The sequence below is a fragment of the Dermacentor variabilis genome, chromosome 4 (assembly GCF_050947875.1).
Source record: "Dermacentor variabilis isolate Ectoservices chromosome 4, ASM5094787v1, whole genome shotgun sequence".
NCBI classification, from domain to species: Eukaryota; Metazoa; Arthropoda; class Arachnida; order Ixodida; family Ixodidae; genus Dermacentor; species Dermacentor variabilis.
In genome coordinates this window covers 237,132,177-237,152,933 of record NC_134571.1, presented here as the reverse complement: position 1 = coordinate 237,152,933, position 20,757 = coordinate 237,132,177, and the positions used below count along the sequence as shown (strand labels likewise).

Here is a 20,757-nt window from a genome sequence, read left to right as displayed (position 1 = left end):
TGGCGCAGAGCTTAACCAGCCAAAGAAAAAGCTAATATTGCTCTAACCAAGTGTAAAACATTTTAAATGTTTACGAAAACAATGTGTTAATGATTACACTCCTGCGAAAAATTTACACCAACAGCAAAGAAGAATACATTTTGTTACTGCTACTGTGTGTGGTTGTGATATGCCACCAGGTGGCTGCACCGTGCAGAACATTCACATTTTCGCTTCTGTTCATCCCCTGAAACGACACGCAAGGGGACACGGCCAGGCCCTGTCCCCTTGCGCTTGCGTTTACCCTAATACCGGACTCGCGAAACGCAATTGCATTAGTAATCTTCCGGTGTAAAGTGACGGCCGCAATTGCACAAATCCTGGCGCCCATCGGATAGCGGCTGTCCGATGCGCTGCAGCTAGTCCGCTCGTCTACTGGCTTGCAGAAGGACACGATGTCGCAGCTTGACATATTGCCAGTCGCTACGTTTGCAGTCCACAACGCAACAAAGTCGAATCATAGCGCTCGCGAAAAGACAAACCGACACTGACGGCGGAGCTCTCGTCAAAGACGGAGCACGTTGTAACACAAGCAGACAACACTTGCTGTGTGCCGGAAGTGCTTAAGTATACTGAAAAATTTTTCTTGTGCATTCTCCTTATGTTAAATTCTTTTTATAAAAACAAATTAACCAACGTTCCAACTTTTACGAACATCATTTGTTTACCATAAAGTTGGAAACATTATCGATCACGCGCCCCGGTCAGCCAATCGGATAGCTCGCCCCACTGACGTCATATGGGTGATTTCGGTCATATGGGTAGGGGCGGCTTAAAATTCCGCCGAGCAGTGTACTGCGATCTGCAGCGATGTGCATTTTTAAAACCTTATAATAAATTACACACTTTACGTGGAGCACTAAGATGTGTCAATTAATGATCGCAAGGGCCTACTCTAACGACTCAGTACGTTTATAGAAAATCGTCAAAATCGTTTCAGGGTCCCTTTAAACACCGTCCCATCTGCCCTGTGTAGCTGTTCAGGGAAAGCACAGGGAATGCGGGAGATGGAAATTCAAGACGATGAGCAAAATGAGAACAAGGTGAAGCAGGAGCCAACGTTTCTACACGTGGACTTGTCTTCTTCAAGGCGACGTATGCTTTCCTCGCCACGGTATGTATAGGTGGGGTTCTTCTAAAGGGGAGAGGGTGTAAGGCGGGAGGGTACGGCAACGAGGGAAGGTGTGTTAGCCTGTGGAACTGAGAGTAAAGGAATGCTGTGCACAAGGCCAAGGCCACCCCCCCACACCCCCCGTCTGTCAACCACGTGTCAATGGCCTCTGACACGCCTGCCGAAAAAAAAAAAAAAATAGAGGTAAGGAAAGGGAAGAGAAAAGAAAAAAAAGAAGAAAAAAGGATACGACAAGAAACCAAACTAAGTGTTGTTGCCTATAGCTTGAAATCTAGGATAGCAAATAGATTCTAAAGCTCCCTTTGAAACGTTTATGCCTATTGGTTTCAATGTCTTGAACTTATAGATAAGGTATGATTCTCTGTATTTTCTTTCTCATTCAGAACGGAAATTTGACTGTAAGATGTAGAGTTTAAGTTCATCAAAGTTAGGACCTGGTTCGTTGAAATGCTCGGCGACAGCTTTGGGAAGCTTTGGAGAGACACCACCTGAAGATTTTTCGCCCCGGAGGTAGGCCCGAACCAAACAGAAATGACTACCCCGCACTAGGGATAGCACATGCAACAATAAATCTTGCGGTTTCCTCCAATCCCGCAAACTTGTCTCAAAACAAACAAATTACAGATTTCACCTAAAAACTTACACTAGCTGCATTAAACAGAGGAAAATCCCAAAAGGTCTCAGAATTAAGGTTAGATGCACCCTCGATTCTTTACCCTCCAGGCTATTATTAAAGTGGAATGCTGTCCTAGAAAATGCATCGCTCTCCCTTATTGTCATTCTCGAAGAACACTGCAAGGAACAACTTATGATAATTGCTAATCAACTCAACATCATAAAGTTATCTGAACTGGAAAGAAGAGAACTTAAACAATTCGTCCAAACTAAGGAGGAAAAATTACTAGATAAATACCAGCGCAAAGATATTAGAGCTGCACATCCACCTAATGAAACTAATGTAACATCTGCAGCACGTAGCTCCACCGACAGTCCTACAGGCGAGCATCCAGAGCACTGCAGCAATGTAGTAGACATATCCCAGAGTCTAAGCCCTGAAGAAGTTGATCTCCTGAGATGTGGTCTTAACGTTCTGTCTGACGAACAGCGTAGTAAACGAATACAAACTCCCTAAAGATATAAGAGTTTTCACGACGCATGTGCATAAAGGAGTACTTTTTCGGTAGACCAGATGTAGGAAAAGAAGATAGAGACACTCTTAGACCACCTAGCACGTGGACACCGGAAACCGATCAGTGCCCAGAACTGGATTTATACATAAAACTGATATCAAAGGAAATTCTAGAGTCAGCGCGGCATTGCCGGAAACGCAAAAATTTGACCCCCGCTCAACACCAAATCCTTAAAGAACTTGCGAAAGGGAAGGATATTGTAATAAAACCAGCAGACAAAGGCGGCAGTATCCTAATCTGGCCTATAGAAAAGTACAAGAATGGGGCCTCTAAACAACTGAGCAACCACACCTATTACAGAAAACTCGACTCTAACCCAACTTTAGATTACAGCAATATTCTGATAAACACAATAGTGGAGCTCCTGTCCAGGGAACTAATCACGCAATCTGAATATTGCTTCATGATGCCTAAGAACAAAAAAGCAGGCCGCTTTTATCTTCCTAAAATACATAAAGTTCAAGTCAAAGAAATATTTACAGCAGAAATCCCAGGTCGGCCTATTGTGTCTAATAACACACCTACTGAGTCACTATCTAAATTCTTAAGTCACCACCTGTCAAACATCCCCACCACCTTCCCATCTTTCATTCAAGACATGCCACACTTCTTTCGAATTATCGACGGCATCAACGCCAACCAAATCCTTTCCGACCGCGCTATTCTAGTCACTTTGAATGTTTCTGCCCTTTACACCAACATTCCCACGAGTGAAGGAATGGAAGCCGTTTCTAGATCCCTTGCAATCAATCCCCAAGCGCATGCTCCTGAAGTTTACTTATCGCCCCTTAGGTTAGTTCTAACGCTCAACTATTTCGAATTCTATTCTATTCACTACATGCAAACTTTCGGCACAAGCATGGGTACGGCCTTCGCTCCTACGTATGCGAACATTTTCATGGGACAGCTTGAAGCAGACCTGTTGAAATCCCACCCTTTAAAACCCCACACCTATCTTCATTACATTGACGACATATTTATAATATGGGAACACGGCACAAGCGCCTTAACCGACTTAATTAGCCATTTCATTCGCTTTCACCCGAGTATTAAATTTACTGTTCACCTAGTCGGATCAACTTCCTGGACACGACGGTCTACATAGAAAATGGAAAACTGAGAACGACACTTTACCGGAAGCCTACGGATAGCCAGCAATATTTAGAGTACAACAGTCATCACCCGCGACATTTCAAGCAAGGAATTTTTGTCGGACAAGCGAAACGAATAAGAAGAATCTGCAGCGAAGACCACGATTACAGTGAACTCTCACTTGAGTGAACTTCAAGGGACCGAAGGAAGTAGTTCACTTAACTGAAAGTTCACTAAACTGAATATTCACTAGACCAACATAAGACATGGCATACATAGTGTTAGAAATGTGTGAAATGGAATTTTTACAGTATCAAGAAGTACAAGGTTCATAACAGTTATAATGCTGCCTTTCTCATTAGAAAGAAAATCTGTAATCTTCTTCTGCACTTGTACTTTTAAAGCACAGGAAGTAACAAAACTGTCCAAAGAGTCAATGTTTTTGTACACTTCTTCTGGCACAGCTTGCTGTTGAGACGCAAAGTCTCTCAACTTTCCAATGTACCCTACAACCTCAGCTAGAGTTATAGGGCTTGAAACTGGCTCGGCAGTTGCCTCTTCTTCGTCTACTTAGCCTCTTCTTCGAAAGAAAGAGACGACGACCATGCCACGACTAGCCGGTCGGAAAAAAACACACACCACGTGGTTTGTGGTGTGACAGATCGCCGCTTTGCTCTGGCGGCGTTGTAAGCGCCAGCGATGTTACTTTGTTTGTGGCCTCCGAGATTACATGCTTGCTCGTTTTGTATAGACAATCTCGGAGGCCATGCCTCGTTGCCGTTCGTTTTCCGCGCCGCCGCTTTACCCCAGGGGCGCTGTAGCGCCAGCGACGTTACATTGCCGCTGGAGCGGCGATTTGATGAGAGCGGGCATCGGTTCTGATCGTAAAAATAAGCCTTGGTCCTCTGAGCGAGTTCGTTAAACTGAAATATTGACTTTTCCGAAATTTGTTAAAGTGAAACATTTTTGCATAGAATCTATAAGAAAACTGCTGGGGATATTTAAAAAGTTCGTTATTTTGAAATATTCGATAAACCGACGTTCGCACAACTGAGAGTTTACTGTATATCCACCACCTAAATGACCTTAAAACAACGCTAGCAGAAAGGAACTATCCCCAAGTTGCTCTCGATAGAGCTTATGATGCTGCGTCAAGATTGGAGAAACAGTCGGAATTGGCAAAGAAACAGTTCACACTAGAGTCTGACAGACCGCCGGCCTTCATAACAAAATGTTCTAATGCACTCCCAAACATAAACAACATCCCACGATAATACCACCCAATATTATCAAGTAACGAGCATCTGAGAAAAGCGTTCCCGGATGTACCTAGGGTTACCTATCGCCGAAACAGGAACTTTAAAGACACGTTAGTGCACGCAAAAGTCAGCCAACAGCATTCCCCTGTAATAAAAGCATGTTGTCGCCCAAGGTGCAAGAGCTGCAGGCACCTTCACAGTGACATTAAAATTAAAAGCACCGCAAATAGTTATACACATGGTCAAATCTAGCTTCACTTGTACAAGTTCGGATGTGATTTATATGCTTGAATGTTCCTTCTGTAAGAAACAATATATGTATAGGTGAAACAGGACAATCAATGAACGTCAGATTAAGCGGACATTGCGCGGACACAGCTAAAAAGCTTCCCAAAGTCGTCGTCGCCGAGCATTTCAACCAACTAGGTCATAACTTTGATGAACTTAAACTCTACATCTTACAGTGAAATTTCCGTTCCGAACGAGAAAGAAAATACAGAGAACCATACCTTATCCATAAGTTCAAGACATTGCAACCAATAGGCATAAACATTTCAAAGGGAACTTTAGAATCTATTCGCTATGCTAGATTTCAAGCTATAGGCAACAACACTTAGTTTGGTGTATTGCCGTATACTTTTTTTTCTTCTGTTTTTTCTCTTTTTCTTCCCTTTCCTTTCCTCTTTTTTTTTTTTTTTCAGCCGGCGTGTCAGAGGTGATTGACACGGGGTTGACAGATGGGAGGGTGGTCCTGGCCTTGTGCACAGCATTCCTTTACTCTGAATTCGACACACTAACACACCTTCCCTCGTTGCCGTACCCTTCCGCCTTACACCCTCTCCCCTTTAGAAGAACCCCACCTATACATACTGTGGCGAGGAAAGCATACGTCGCCTTGAAGAAGACAAGTCCACCTGTCGAAACATTGGCTCCTGCTTTCACCTTGTTCTCGTTTTGCTCATCGCCTATGTAGCTGTTGCCATATGAGAGGGGTGTCTGGTACACTACCCTATCGTGCATGGGACGAACTTGTCAACGTGCGTGATACTGCATTCATTCCTTTTCTTCCTTCCCTGCACCATGTTGCACATGCCCGCCACTTTCTTGGGCACTGTAAAAACCACCGGGACTTAACATTTTTCAGCCATCTTTCTGAGGCGGTGAGAGATTTGGTGGTAGTATGAGGTGGTGGGGGGGGCGCAACAGGTCTCCGGTGTTGCGTCTCTTCGCTTGGGTGGAGCTCTGATGGGCCCTGTGCTTCCTTGGCAAGGGCTTCTAGCACCGAGGTGACCATCTCACAGTGAAATCCTGCTCTGTGCAGTCTTAGCAGCTGAAAAAGCATGTTAAGTTGCATTCATGCTTAGCAGCACGCAGGCAGTTTTTTGCTATTCCCCTTTTGACAAGCTTTGAATAAGCAGACTGGTAGTTTAAAATACCTTTTGAGCGAGGCCGATACCTCCAGCATGCATAGGATCCAGCAATAACAATGCAAATGTCTATGAACTGCAGGCATCCATGCGAAGGTAATCCAAAAATGAAACTCAACCCAAAGGCGCTCTCGCGGAAAATTTCAAGAACATGGTTCACTGCAGTTGAACCCCCTCCCCTCGATACCCCTTTTAAAAAACTGGCATAGTCATCAACATATCTAAAAATCTTAGCCAAGTAAGTTATGGCAAGGCATTCAGCAATTCGCTTGTCAAAATATGATAAAAGGATGTCACCTAATAAAGAGGCAGTACAGGAACTAATACACATGCCGTGTTTTTGGATGAAGTTTTTTCCTTCGAAATTAATGATGGTCGATGGAAGATAGAAACGAAGAATTTCTATAAAGTTGTCCACATTTTTCGCCACATGCGTTCTGAAAAGCCACTGGGCCGTAGTCATCAGTGGAATCCCTAATAGCACAAAGCAATTTATCTTGTGGAGTGGAATAAAATAGGTCAATAATGTCAATGGAAAACGGAAACAACGATTCCCTCGAGTCTTCCTGATCACGAAGAAATGCGATAAGCTCTTCGGAATTCTTTATCATGAATGGGTCCTCAATTCTGAGCAAGTAGAAGTGTTTCTGCAGAAACTTAGAGACAGTCCCCTACCATGTATCACGCTCAGATACGATGGCTCGGAAAGGAACGTCTTTTTTATGGGTTCTCGCAAAGAATAAAATGCTGAGCACTCTGCTTTTCGCACCCTTGATAGCCAAACCAAGATTTTTCAGGTTACACCTATCGCACAGACCCAACGCTAGCTTTTTGAGCTTAGCGGCAGTGCACGTCATGATGGTAAAATTTTTTGCAGCAGCTTTCCTCGCTTTCTGACGATATGACGAATTGGGCAGAACAGCACAACTACCTTCTTTATCAGAAATCATTAAAACCAGATCAACCAGATAATTCTACTTGAGGTACTCGACGGTTCTCTTAACATCCAGCTGCTGGTTCTGCTTTGACCACTTCCCCGCGAGAGAATTTACTCCTTCTGAAATACACGAGCTTTTTTCATCCTCAGGCACACATCTTGCAATGTTCTTTACAATTGATAGGAGCTCGACCGGGGACACGAGACGAGAAGACAACACCACGAGCGCTGCCTCGTGGTGTCATCTTCTCGTCTCGTGTTCCATCTACGTTTTGTGCCGTTAACACCAGGATAAAAAACCAACAAACCCAAGCTGCTATTCTAGCAATCAGCGCTCGCGGTGTCTTCTTCTCATCTTGTGTCCCATCTACGTTTTGCACGGTTAACACCCAGCAGCGGCATGCGTCGGCACCCTTCAGCACGTGCCGACAAGCGAACGCGTCGTTTCGCATTGGTTGGAGGAAAAAGGCACGCAACGACTGGACAGAAGCTCTGATGCGCGCCAACACTCGTTCCTCGGCTGCAGCGCACTGTTGCTGGACTATTTTTGTCTTAAACCATCCCAAGTCCGACCTAAAACAGCCTGCTCTAAACTGAGCTTGAAACAATAAGTTGGTGATCTGTATGCTTTTTTAGATATGAAAAACATGTTTGAATGTACGCCTGCCGCAACAGTTTCTCTTTACCTTTGAAGTAACAATAGTGCACAAAATATTGTTACACGCTATTTTTGTGCACTGAAGCACGCATCCTGCCGAGCATGGACAAATGCGCCAGAAATTCGGTGAAGATGATGATCAGAGTAGCGCTCGTGTTGTTCTGCCATTTAGCCTGCAGCCATCTCTCTCTGTATATATATCATAAATACAATTTCCTATCACTTTTGGCTACTCTCATCTGCATGGCATTTTGGTGGGAGGTGTGGGGCACCCACATGGTACAACGGAGCTCTGCAGCAGCCGATGCTTGTCTTTCTCCACAATGGCTGAAGAGGGCTCGGCACCCACTGAGGTGACTGCAATGACAGGGTTGTCCTGGCTCAGCTAAAAGACCCAGGCACATTCTGCAGGACTGACAATGCCGACATAGAGGACTGGCTACCCCTGTACGAGCGTGCGAGTAAGAACAATCATTGGGATGAGCCGATCATGTTGGAAAACATATTTTTTTACCTCAAAGCGGCAGCGAGTCAGCGAAGCTGAGAAACCGCGTGGCCAGAAACGACTTTAACGCAGCCAACGACGAATGCAAGCGATTAAGCTGTTCACAGAACTGTGCTCAATGAGGAGCCATGAGCAACATGCGAGTAATCTGCGAGCGGCGCAGTTGGCATGGTTCATTCATGCTTCGGAGGGTAGGGCGGTGTAGAGCTATGGGCGCAGCCCATTCGTGTTCAGAGGTGTCGAAGGGCGACGAAAGAGAGCCGGGTGGAGATGGCTGGAAAATGAGCACACGGTGGCTGTTGGAGCAGCGGCCCATCGTGCAGCAGCTCAAATTTCTCATTTTCTTTTTTCTTCTCAAGGATTTTGCCTCTCACTACCTTTCAGCTCGGACACCCAGCAGCCAGACTTCATCATTATAACCGATAATGTGGCATCGGGGCATTGTAGTTAGTGGTTTATTTCACAGTGGAAAACATACAAAAGTTGATGGTGCAGCAGCAGCGAAGGTGTGGTTGGAAAATAACGAAAATGAAATTGGGAGCTGGGATGCATGCAAGGAAAAGATGCGTTCCCTGTTTGGCAAGTCTGCAGGTAGAAAGGCAGCAGCAAAGAAGAAGCCGGCATCTCATGCGCAGACAGCGACAGAGTCATACCTGACTTTCCGTATTTACACGATTGTAAGTCGACTCGAATGTAAGTCGACCCCCCCCCATATCGTGCGACAGGAAAAAAAAGAAAAAAGGAGAGCGTACCCAAGGGTGCATTCGATAACAAAAATTTATGAGTAGCTGACATGGTCACTGGACTACTCATCTTCACTAGTGCTGCCATCATCATCGTTGCTACAGTCCCACAGTGCGTCGTCGTCCCGCGAAATTTCACATTTGGCAAATGACCGCACCACGACATCTTGTGGAACAGCAGCCCACGCCAAATGCACCCAACCACACGCAGCCATCAGGGAGGCTCTTTTGACAGGTCCGGTTGGCGTAATTTTCCGGTATTCTGCCGCCAGCCACTCGTACTCACGGCGGAGCAGGTCCTTAAAAGGCGAAGACTGACTGACTGCAGGTTGACTGCTTCCAATGAATTAGGCGAAGCACTTCCGAGCGAGGTGACATCCATGAGGGCAGCAATTTCATAGAGAAAAACGACAGCTGTGGCATGCGGTTAGTGCTGATATTCGTTGCTGAAGTTGGTCAGCAGGACTAATGAGTGTCCATTCTGAAGCTGGACGAGGCCCCGTGCAATGCAGATGTTCTGCTCAAGCATTAACGAAATGTTTGCCTCGGCGATGCTCTCATAGCCGTTGAATCTGTCGCACGTTACCAGGGTCAGTAGGCTGCTTCTTGGCGGTAGTGTTATGCTGTCATCGACGATGCGCAAGGCATTTCCGGTGTGCTTCTTGTTGCCAGCGTCGCTTGCTATGGCTTTCACTGTAGAGAATGTCACACTCGATTTTTCCAGGTTCGTTAGGGCTCCATTCGCCTGTAGAAAGTTCATGCTAAGTATCAAGTCCCTTGAGCAACTGGGCAGAATAACGAAGACCCTGACGTACGGTAATCTGCAAATATTTACTTGAGCAGTGCTTCTTCCCATGGGAATTAGTATATGACCTCCAGCAATACGGATCTGAGGTCCAGTCCACTGTGTAAAAACTTTCTTTAACTTTGACACAAGCTCTCTGCTCATAACCAAGCTGTCAGCACCAGTGTAAATTAAAGTGGTGACTTCTTCGTTTTATATGGTAACCAATATGTCCGATGTTACAACTTGTCGTTGATTACCGGAATGTGCCTGAATGTTGAATAGGTGTCAGTAGTCTCACCTCCAGAGGTCGCTTCACTCAGTTTTCTGGGTTTGTAGGGCTGGGCGAACGACACCTATGAGCGTCTCGAGGAAACACGGGACTGGGTGATCGGCATTGAGCGGGCGATGAAGAACAGGGCTCGTGCCTTCACTGCTCGAATGAATTACCACGACGCGCGATGAAGTTCTCTATCTCCATAGGGCGCTCACCATGTCACCATAGGGCACTCACCAGAGGGCCCTTTCCATTGCTGTCGCTTCAGCAAGGAAGTCTGCAAGTGTAGCGGGTGGATTTCAAATAAGCCCAGCAAAAATCTCTTGCTTCACGCCTCGCATCAGATATCAGACCTTCTTGTCTTTGGCCATTGAGGCATCCACATGTCTCAAAAGCTGAGCCATGTCTTCAATATACGTGGTGCCGCTTTCATTCGGGGCTTGGAATCTTGCCCGTATTGCCAACTCCACTCTCTCTTTCCTGTCCGTGTTGGAGTATGTGGTGCTCAGCTGTCGTCGAAATTCATCCCATGTGTTTCATGCTTATGAAACCACGTCCTCGCAGAGTCTTGGAGCGCGGAGTATATGTTGCACTGTCTGCTCAGCTGTCGTCGAAATTCATCACACGTGTTTCATGCTTATGAAACCACGTCCTCGCAGAGTCTTGGAGCACGAAGTATACGGTCTTCGTTCCATCCATTGCATTCGGTGACCCGCCCGAAATGGTCTAGCCAATCTTCCAAGTCTTCAGTAACATCTTTGTGGAATACAATCGGCGCCTGCAGCTGGTTGATGATCAACTGCGCCGACACAACAGCCACAGCAGAAGGCAGTGGGCTCGGGTTCATCATCCGGATACGCTCGGGCAAAAGACCATGCTCAGATTGGAGCCCTTGCAGATGGCAGCTTGTACGTATGTGCACAGGGTTAATGTCTCCCAGACTACTCACTGGAGACGTGTCAGGGGTACACTACGTCTCTGGCAATGGTAGTATGAACCCAGCACCTCCACCAGTAAAATGTCACGAAGATAACTAAGACGGAGTCGCCCAAACAGAACAGCCTTCTTTTAATGATGGCCAACACCCAAAAATCCCCGGGGCACAACTATGCCCTTTGTCGTCTTCTCTTTGCCAATCGGTGCCTTTAGTGGGTGCAGCAGTGGCGTAGAGGTAGAACATCCGCCTCGCGTGCAAGAGGACAGTGGTTCTAATCGCAGTGCCGCGCAATTTTCCACCGGATTTTTTTTAAAAATCCGCGTGTTGATAAAATTGCATAAACAGGCCTGGAGTGTGGCCTGATCCCGGTGACCAGAACCGGTAACGCACTTCCTCACCAGAGCAGGATTGGCCACCCTGGTGCAATACTTGGCCGCAACCTCCTATATGAACACAACAATCAAACCCCGGCCCTCAGTCCCCAGCAGCTGCGAAGCAACTGACCACTGAGGCGGTCAGACCTGCAACGCAGCAGAGGGTGCTAAGAATCCCTGGTTCCGGACAGGCTGCCATTGGAATCTGAACCTGGCAACGTTTAATGCTAGAACGTTATCTAGTGAGGCGAGTCTAGCAGTGCTATTGGAGGAATCAGAGGGCAGTAAATGGGATATAATAGGGCTCAGTGGAGTTAGGAGGACGAAAGAAGCATATAAAGTGCTAAAAGGCGGGCACGTCCTGTGCTACCGGGGCTTAGCGGAGAGACGAGAACTAGGGGTCGGATTCGTGATTAATAAGGATATAGCTGGTAACATACAGGAATTCTATAGCATTAACGAGAGGATGCCAGGTCTTGTCGTGAAACTTAATAACAGGTACAAATTGAAGATCATACAGGTCTATGCCCCTACATCCAGTCTTGATGACCAGGAAGTCGAAAGCTTCTATGAAGACGTGGAATCTGCGATAGGTAAAGTCAAAACAAAATACACTATACTGATAGGCGACTTCAATGCCAGGGTAGGCAAGAAGCAGGCTGTAGACAAGTCAGTGGGGGAATATGGCATAGGCTCTAGGAATAGCAGGGGAGAGTTATTAGTAGAGTTCACAGAACAGAATAATATGCCGATAATGAATGCCTTCTTCCGCAAGCGGGATAGCCGAAAGTGGATGTGGAGGAGCCCGAATGGCGAGACTAAAAATGAAATAGACTTTATACTCTCCGCTGGCCCTGGCATCATACAAGATGTGGACGTGCTCGGCAAGGTGCGCTGCAGTGACCATAGGAAGTTAAAAACTCGAATTAGCCTATACATGAGGAGGGAACAGAAGAAACTGGTACATAAGAAGCCGATCAATGAGTTAGCGGTAAGAGGAAAAATAGAGGAATTCCAGATCAAGCTACAAAACAGGTATTCGGCCTTAACTCAGGAAGAGGACCTTAGTGTTGAAGATATGAACGACAATCTTATGGGCATCATTAGGGAGTGTGCAATAGAAGTCGGTGGTAACTCCGTTAGATAGGATACCAGTAAGCTATCACAGGAGACAAAAGATCTGATCAAGAAACACCTGTGTATGAAAGGCTGTAACCCTACAGCTAGAATAGGACTGGCAGAACTTTTCTAAGTTAATCAACAAGCGTAAGGAAGCTGACATAAGGAAGTATAATATGGATAGAATTGAACATGCTCTCAGGAATGGAGAAAGCCTAAAAGCAGTGAAAAAGAAACTAGAAATAGGCAAGAATCAGATGTGTGCGTGAAGAGACAAAAGCCGGCAATATCATTACTAATATGGATGAGATAGTTCAAGTGGCTGAGGAGTTCCATAGAGATTTATACAGTACCAGTGGCACCCACGATGATAATGGAAGAGAGAATAGTCTAGGGGAATTTGAAATCCCACAAGTAACGCCGGAAGAAGTAAAGAAAGCCTTGGGAGCTGTGCAAAGTGGGAAGGCAGCTGGGGAGGATCAGGTAACAGCAGATTTGTTGAAGGATGGTGGGCAGATTGTTCTAGAAAAACTGGCCACCCTGTATACGCAATGCCTCATGACTTCGAGCGTCCCGGAATCGTGGAAGAATGCCAACATAATCCTAATCCATAAGAAAGGGGACGCCAATGACTTGAAATATTGTAGACCGATCAGCTTACTGTCCGTTACCTACAAACTATTTACTAAGGTAATCGCAAATAGAATCGGGAACACCTTACACTTCTGTCAACTAAAGGACCAGGCAGGATTCAGTAAATACTACTCAACAATAGACCATATTCACACTATCAATCAGGTGATAGAGAAATGTGCGGAATATAACCAACCCTTATACATATAGCTTTCATTGATTACGGGAAAGCGTTTGATTCATTTGAAACCTCAGCAGTCATGGAGGCATTACGGAATCAGGGCGTAGACGAGCCGTATGTAAAAATACTGAAAGATATCTATAGTGGCTCCCCAGCCACCGTAGTCCTCCATAAAGAAAGCAACAAAATCCCAATAAAGAAAGGCGTCAGGCAGGGAGATACGATCTCTCCAGTGCTATTTGCAGCGTGTTTACAGGAGGTATTCAGAGACCTGGATAGGGAAAAATTGGGGATAAGAGTTAATGTAGAATACCTTAGTAACTTGCAATTCGCTGATGATATTGCCTTGCTTAGTAACTCAGAGGACCAACTGCAATGCATGCTCACTGACCTGGAGAAGCAAAGAAGGGTGGGTCTAAAAATTAATCTGCAGAAAACTAAAGTAATATTTAACAGTCTCGGAAGAGAACAGCAGTTTACGATAGGTAGTGAGGCACTGGAAGTGGTAAGGGAATACATCTACTTAGGACAGGTAGTGACTGCGCATCCGGATCATGAGACTGAAATAATCAGGAGAATAACAATGGGCTGGGGTGCGTTTAGCAGGCATTCTCAGATCATGAACAGCAGGTTGCCATTATCCCTCAAGAGAAAAGTGTATAACTCAGCTGTGTCTCACCAGTACTCATGTACGGGTAGAAACCTGGAGGCTTACGGAAAGGGTTCTGCTTAAATTGAGGACGACGCAACGAGCTATGGGAAGAAGACTGATGGGTGTAACATTAAGGGATAAGAAAGAGCAGATTGGGTGAGGGAACAAATGCGAGTTAGTGACATCTTAGTTGTAATCAAGAAAAAGAAATGGGCATGGGCAGGACATATAATCAGAAGGGAAGATAACCGATGGTCATTAAGGGTTACAGGCTGGATTCTAAAGGAAGGGAAGTGTAGCAGGGGGCGGCAGAAAGTTAGGTGGGCGAATGAGATTAAGCAATTTACAGGGACAACATGGCCACAATTAGTACATGACCGGGGTAGTTGGAGAAGTATGGGAGAGGCCTTTGCCCTGCAGTGGGTGTAATCAGGCTGATGATGATGATGATGATGCCTTTAGTGGGCAGCTGACTTCTGGCGATTGGGACTCGTAGTGGGCGGCTTACTTCGTGTCAATATTCAAATACAATGAGGAGTCATGTCACTGTAAATTTCATGTTAGCTGGGCCTTTTGCGCACTTTGCAAATCCCAAATAAGAAGGTGGTGCAGCGTAACTCTCTGGAAGGCCAATGAGTGAAATAAACAAGATGTTTTGCAGCAATTTGGTGCTGGCTGCCTTGCCGTTTGGAGCCAGGTCAGGGTGTGTTGAGAATGATTACTCTTTTCCTGCTGATTTGTTTGCAGTGCGTGTTATGAGCGCAGAAACTATCGAGCTTGTTCCAGTAATACATTGCAGTGTCCCTCCAGAGGTGTACTATGGATGGGCAGCTGAGGCACTGCGCAGGCAGTGGCAGAATGTAGTTGCATTGCAGATACGTACGTTTTGTATAGTCAACTGCTACATAACTTTTTGCCACCGAGTAGTGAAATTCTTCACCAAGTGTGTGGTTCATTGATAATCTGTCTATATTCAGAAAGAAGTCTGTGAAGTAACTTGTTTATTGAATGTCCGTACACTTTTCCTGCAGTCTGGGAGACTAGCCATGCTGCTCTTGGCAAAACCAGTTTTGCTGACGACTCTCAGTTGCTGTAGTTGCAAGCATGCACACTCATAGCTGCACTTGTTAGGCTACCAGAAACTTGGTTGCATCATGCTCTGTTGATCACTGTATTGAATTGGCTCTTCTCCACTTTTGCAGCGGACAGCAGCAGCGAGGTGTCTATCAAGGACGTCCAGAAGAGGCTGGTTTATGTCAGGTCCATCAAAAGGGTGAGTGCCTCACTTTCGGGTGTGCACTTCTTGATGGTCAGGTGTGTGGTGCATTGAGGGCTGAGCGTTGCTGTTAACCATGACCTGCTCCACAACGCGAACACTGCAAGAACAGCTGGCTCTGTTCTGAGAGGCCGTGTTATGCGGTTATTGTGCAGCAGCTTTGCCGACTCATCCAAGCTTTGACAATAGCAAGTATTGTTTGAGAAGACCTCTATGCAAATCTGCTTTCAGTATCAAGTTGAAAAGACCAACTACACCAAGAAAGAATGAAGCAAAGGCACCAACATTTCTTCATGATTTCAAAGAATATCAAAAAGTCTTAATCAACCTTAAAAGCATGCCTTTTTCAGTGACAGTGGATCACCATCTTCATGCATTTTGGCCAGAAAGACTTTTTCTTTGTTCCCAATATAAGCTTTATAAATGCACTTAGCTTCCCATCCCACAAATTTAATTCCTCATTTTTATTTCTTTGGAGGAAACTTGTAGTTTACAAAATTTTTTTGCATAGCATCCTGCATGTTTCTGTTTAGCATCACTGCAAGTGTTTTTCTTTTGCCTACTGTTACGAATGCTGTGACCTCCAGATGCTCAAAAGTACCATTTATGTGTTTGTTCAGGTCAAAGCTTCTTCTTTATGCGAGCAAATATTGAGCACTGTTGGCAAAATGTTGAGCCCATTGCTCTTGTCTGGCACCATCCAGCCATTGGCAACAGCCCTTGGCTAGGTCCACAATGGAACACCACCTCGTTATTGTCTGAGATCAGTCTTGTTGTGCATGTGTCACCTAGTAGGGACAGCAACAATAACTGTGTATCGCAAAACTAACTCTTTATTAGGCCAACTTGTGCCCCTAGAGGCAAGTGACATTCAAAGCACAACGATAGTGGCAAGCACTGTCAGCAAGTGTCGAAAATATAATCTACTGGTCAGCCGCATCGGCTTTTATACATGACTGTTCCAGTGTAATTGCTAGTGCTCATGTGCGTTCAAGAAAGTACTACACAATTTGTGTCGTGCATACACTCTGACAACTAAAAGTTCGACGAGAACATACATAACAGAGAAACAGCAATAACATTCGAGTGAGTTCCATATCATGCAGGCATGTCTTGTGCTGAGTGTTAACTTTAACCTGTTAGCGGGTGAAATGTGGTCCCTGGAAAAAGGATAAACAAGTACACGTGTCAATGCCTCCCTCTTAAAAGAAGCATCGTCCCGATGCTACGAATGCGAGAGTAAAAAAAAACTAAAGCACACTTACGAAACAAAATAATTCACCAACAATTACGAAACTGCCCAATGCGAAATTTGAGCGCAGCTCTATACATGGTTTCATTTTCCAATATATTGGCTGGTGTCGCTGATCTCGGGGCCGTGCGGATGTTGGAAGGGATGGAGTCGGGAGACGCAGGCGAGCACAGCAAACAGATTTTAATTTACCCAAACTCGAAATAGAAAAGTCAAAACTCGAAAAGGAAATATCAAAACTCAATTGTGAAAAAAAAATGAAACTCCACACTTGCATAGCCAAAATATAATAATAATAATAATAATAATAATAATAATAATAATAATAATAATAATAATAATAATAATAATAATAATAATACTCTTTATTTCTCTCTTTCCACAGAATACAGAATGAGAGCGGACGAAAGAGCAAAAGCCGCATGCAGCGGCTTGAAAAAACATGACAGCATGACGAGGAAACAGCTTAGTCATGACAAACGGAGAAAAATACTAGAAACATTGGAATACATTGCAAAATTTGTGAATGTACAAGGGCAAAAATACAGTAGGGATCAGTAAGAAAACATACGTACAAAATTGAGAACAGCCTTAGTGCATTTGTTAACATTGTGTGATGTAAGAAACAATAGCATGACATACAAAAAACAGAATGGAACACCATACTTTAGTGCAGGAGCGGCAAAACACTAACTTATTTTTGAATATTTCTTCCTGTGAGATGTTATTACGTTCAAGTGTGTTAAGGTAACAGGGAAGTTTATAAGCGTTTGATTGAAATCGGTACACAGTCCGACAAAATGGTGTAGACCAAGCCATGCAACGGCATACATTGTACATGGGCACATGGCTTTGAAGGTTGAATAGTGTTAACATATCTGCGTTGTTTGTTCTAATAGCATTCTTGCACATAAGAATTAATCTGAAGGCATAAAGGTTAGGCACTTGAATGATGTTAAACGTGGAATAAAAGCTTTCTGTGTGGGCATACCATGGTATGTTAGCAATTAATCTTATCGCACGTTTCTGAGTAGCAATAATCTTGGATAAATTATGCTTCGTACTTGTGCCCCAGACAGTGCGGCAATAGTTAAGTATTGGAACTAAGAAAGCATTGTAGATTAATAGTTTAATTCTTGTGGATAGTACATACCGTTGATGACATAGTACCCCATTCACTTTGTTCATTTTTGATCATATGTTATTAATTTGGGCATCCCAATTAAGCGATTCCGAGAAGGTTACTCCCAGACATTTGATACTGCGTACGATTTCAATATAGTTGTCCCCAAACCCAAGCATAATATCTTTTACAACTTTGTTTTTCGCTCGAAATACCATGGCTTTAGTTTTGCTTGTGTTCACCTTTAGGTAGTTTTCCTGCGACCACTGACACATGTATTGCAAAAATTCATTACCTGTAGAGGATGTCATTTTCTTTACTACCTGTAATGAGCACCGTAAGGTCATCAGCGTAGGCACTAAGGTTCACTGGTAGCTTAGCGTAAAATATATCATTTAAGTAAACTAAAAACAACAAGGTGCCTAAGATGCTGCCTTGCGGCACGACCGATTTTATGTATTGGCCATCAGACAGAGCATCATTGTGTGCTACAATTTGTTTACGATGTTGAAGGTATGACCGTATCAAAGAATTAGGAATCCCTCTTATACCATAGTGGTTTAGTTTATTTACTAACAAGTCATGATTGATTAAATCAAAGGCTTTGGAAAAGTCAATATAAATTCCGAGGACAAGGAGCTTGTCTTCAAATGCATTTATAATGAGTTCCTTTTGCTTGAGCAGTGCCAACTCAGTGGATCTTTTTGGTCTGAACCCGAACTGATCACTCGACTAAACGGAATGCTTATCTAAAAAAATTAGTTATTCTAGTGTGAATAATTTTTTCTATGCCTTTAGAAATTACCGGTAGAATTGAAATCGGCCTATAATTTGACAATTCAGAGGTATCGCCTCCTTTGTGTATCACGATAACTTTTGCAATCTGCATCTGCTTAGGAAATACTCCACTACTGAGACAAAGGTTGAATATGTATGTTAAGATTGAAGCTAACAAATTAATTACATACTTTAGAGGTTTTATTTGAAAACCGTTAATATCTAAAGCCCTCCTGTTTTTAAGATTACTGAATACAGAAATTTCATTTTCGTTTGTAGAGGACATAAACATCGACATCGAGACTCCTGGTGCTTGGTGAATTGATGTGTTTGTTGAATTAGAAGGCGAGCTTGCTGTATTTGTGATATTCACAAAGAAATCGTTAAAAGCATTTGAGAGATCCTGCCCTGTCAGCACAGCACCATCGCGCATAATGCAGTTTGGACCACTGTTGTAGCGACGTTCAAGCAGTTTACCTAGTTGATGCCATCGATGCTGAGGGTTCGTGCTAAAATTATCTGAGAACGAATAGCTGAAGTATTCATGCTTGACTTGACGTAGTTCTTTGTTCAAGTTATTGCGATATTTCTTATATTGAGACAATTTCACGGGATGCTTGGATTTAATGAATTGCGCATATAGTTTCGTTCTTCTTTAAACTTTTTTCAATAAGGCATTCGTAATCCATGGTTTCTTCGATTTTCGTTTGCGGCAGCATTTTTAAAAAAAGCAGTTTTGATATATTTAGTTTAACACAATCATTAGTGCATCATACGCAACATCTGCGTCAGGTAGCGACAATATATGGGAGAAGTTGGCTGTACATATTCCATTACGAAAGGTGTCGAGGGATTTTGAATCAAGGCAGCGATAATAAGACACCGGTGATTCAGAAGCATCTTTAGGGTTGGTATTAGCAATAAAGGCAAATACTGGAAAATGATCACTGATGTCAGTTATCAAAGTTCCGGAAGTTATAGTGCTTTTATCATTGTTAGTGGTAATTAAATCTAAAGTAGTTGGAAGTGGAACAAGTTGCGCGCGTTGGTACAGTAATTACATTCACAAGAGTGTAAGAATCAAATAAAGAAGCAAATTCTGTCTGCTCTGGTGGCGCGGTTCGCCTATCAATATTCATATCACCGGAAGGGTATAGCACATGCTCATTTATAGACACATAATCAAAGAGTGCTTCTAACGCTGAAAAAAAAAAATTTCAAGTTTTCCATCTGGAGGGCGGTAGACAAACAAAAGATATTTTTGTCACTCTGAACAATTAACACTTCACAGTCCGGAGTGCAGAATGTGAATTTCTCAAGTATTTTTGCTTGAAGCGAATTCACAATTTGCAGGGATACACCACCACCTCTTCGAGTTTGCTTCTTATTAGCAAAATGAGTATAATTGTCTAGGACAAAGTATGTTGAATCATCGTGGTACCAGGTTTCAGTAAACATTATTGCATGGAACAAAAAGTTAAGGGAAGTAAACAGGCTATGTATTTCATCAGCCTTGTTGCACACAGAATGACAGTTTATATGAAAAACAGCAACGCTATTTTCACAGTAAATGCTATCTAGATCTGCGATAGAAGGAAGTTCGAGGCAGCTCATGGCGGCATCCATGTTTTTAGCTCATTTTATTCAAATCATTCGAGCTAGTGATCCTTAGTCTGGCACTGTTTTCAGATTTGCGGGCATGAATGTGCCCATCACGCACCCAAACAAACTTCCAGTTCGTTTTACACTTTTTGGCAATGGCCTGTGCAAGGAGGCGCTTCCTTTCAGGACACAGGTGCTCATTGACGTAAATGGGAACAGATTCAGAAAACTCAACTTCACTAGCCATTAGTCGCTTTCGTCTTCCTTTCTCCAGCACAGCATTTCGTTTCCTTCGGAGTGCAAACTGGACAGTAATGCTCTTTTTAGTTTGGCTTACTGGTATTGAAACCCGGTGGTACACGTCAATATCAGACGGTGATATGGGTTCCCCAATACAGTCACCAAGCTTCATCATAATTTCCATCAGTTTTTCGTTAGCATTCACTGATATTCCTTTTATTTCTATATTGGCGTTTCGCGAGTACTGTTCGCAGTCCACGATTCGAGACTCGTTCGATTTCGTTTGATTTCCTATTTGATCACAACGTGACTTTAGGTTGTCATTTTCAGTGCACAAGCATTTATTTTCTTCTAGGACTGCTTTCAGATTAGTTACCATATCATCAAATTTGTCATCAGTAAACTTTTAATTAGCTTTTATTTCTCTGAGTTCGTTTCGAAAGTCTCGTTCCAGAGAATTGTTCAAATTCTTGAGGTCAATCCTAATTTAAAACAATGTCCAATGCCCGATCCAAAACAATGTCCTTATCCTCGCCTACTTACGTCCT

At 43.8% G+C, this 20,757-nt stretch overlaps 1 protein-coding gene across 11 annotated transcripts in view; it reads left to right on the top strand.

The window, feature by feature from the left end:
• LOC142580219 (DENN domain-containing protein 2D-like) overlaps window positions 1-20,757 on the top strand; it is a 674,834-nt gene that overhangs the window by 79,854 nt on the left and 574,223 nt on the right. For all 11 annotated transcript variants that reach the window (XR_012827652.1, XM_075691126.1, XM_075691127.1 and 8 more), the window contains exon 4: window positions 15,142-15,212. Coding sequence is in view for 10 of the 11 variants with exons in the window: in XM_075691126.1 (XP_075547241.1) it covers window positions 15,142-15,212 (71 nt within the window). In the remaining variant the exon portion in view is untranslated. The remainder of the gene's footprint in view (window positions 1-15,141; window positions 15,213-20,757) is intronic.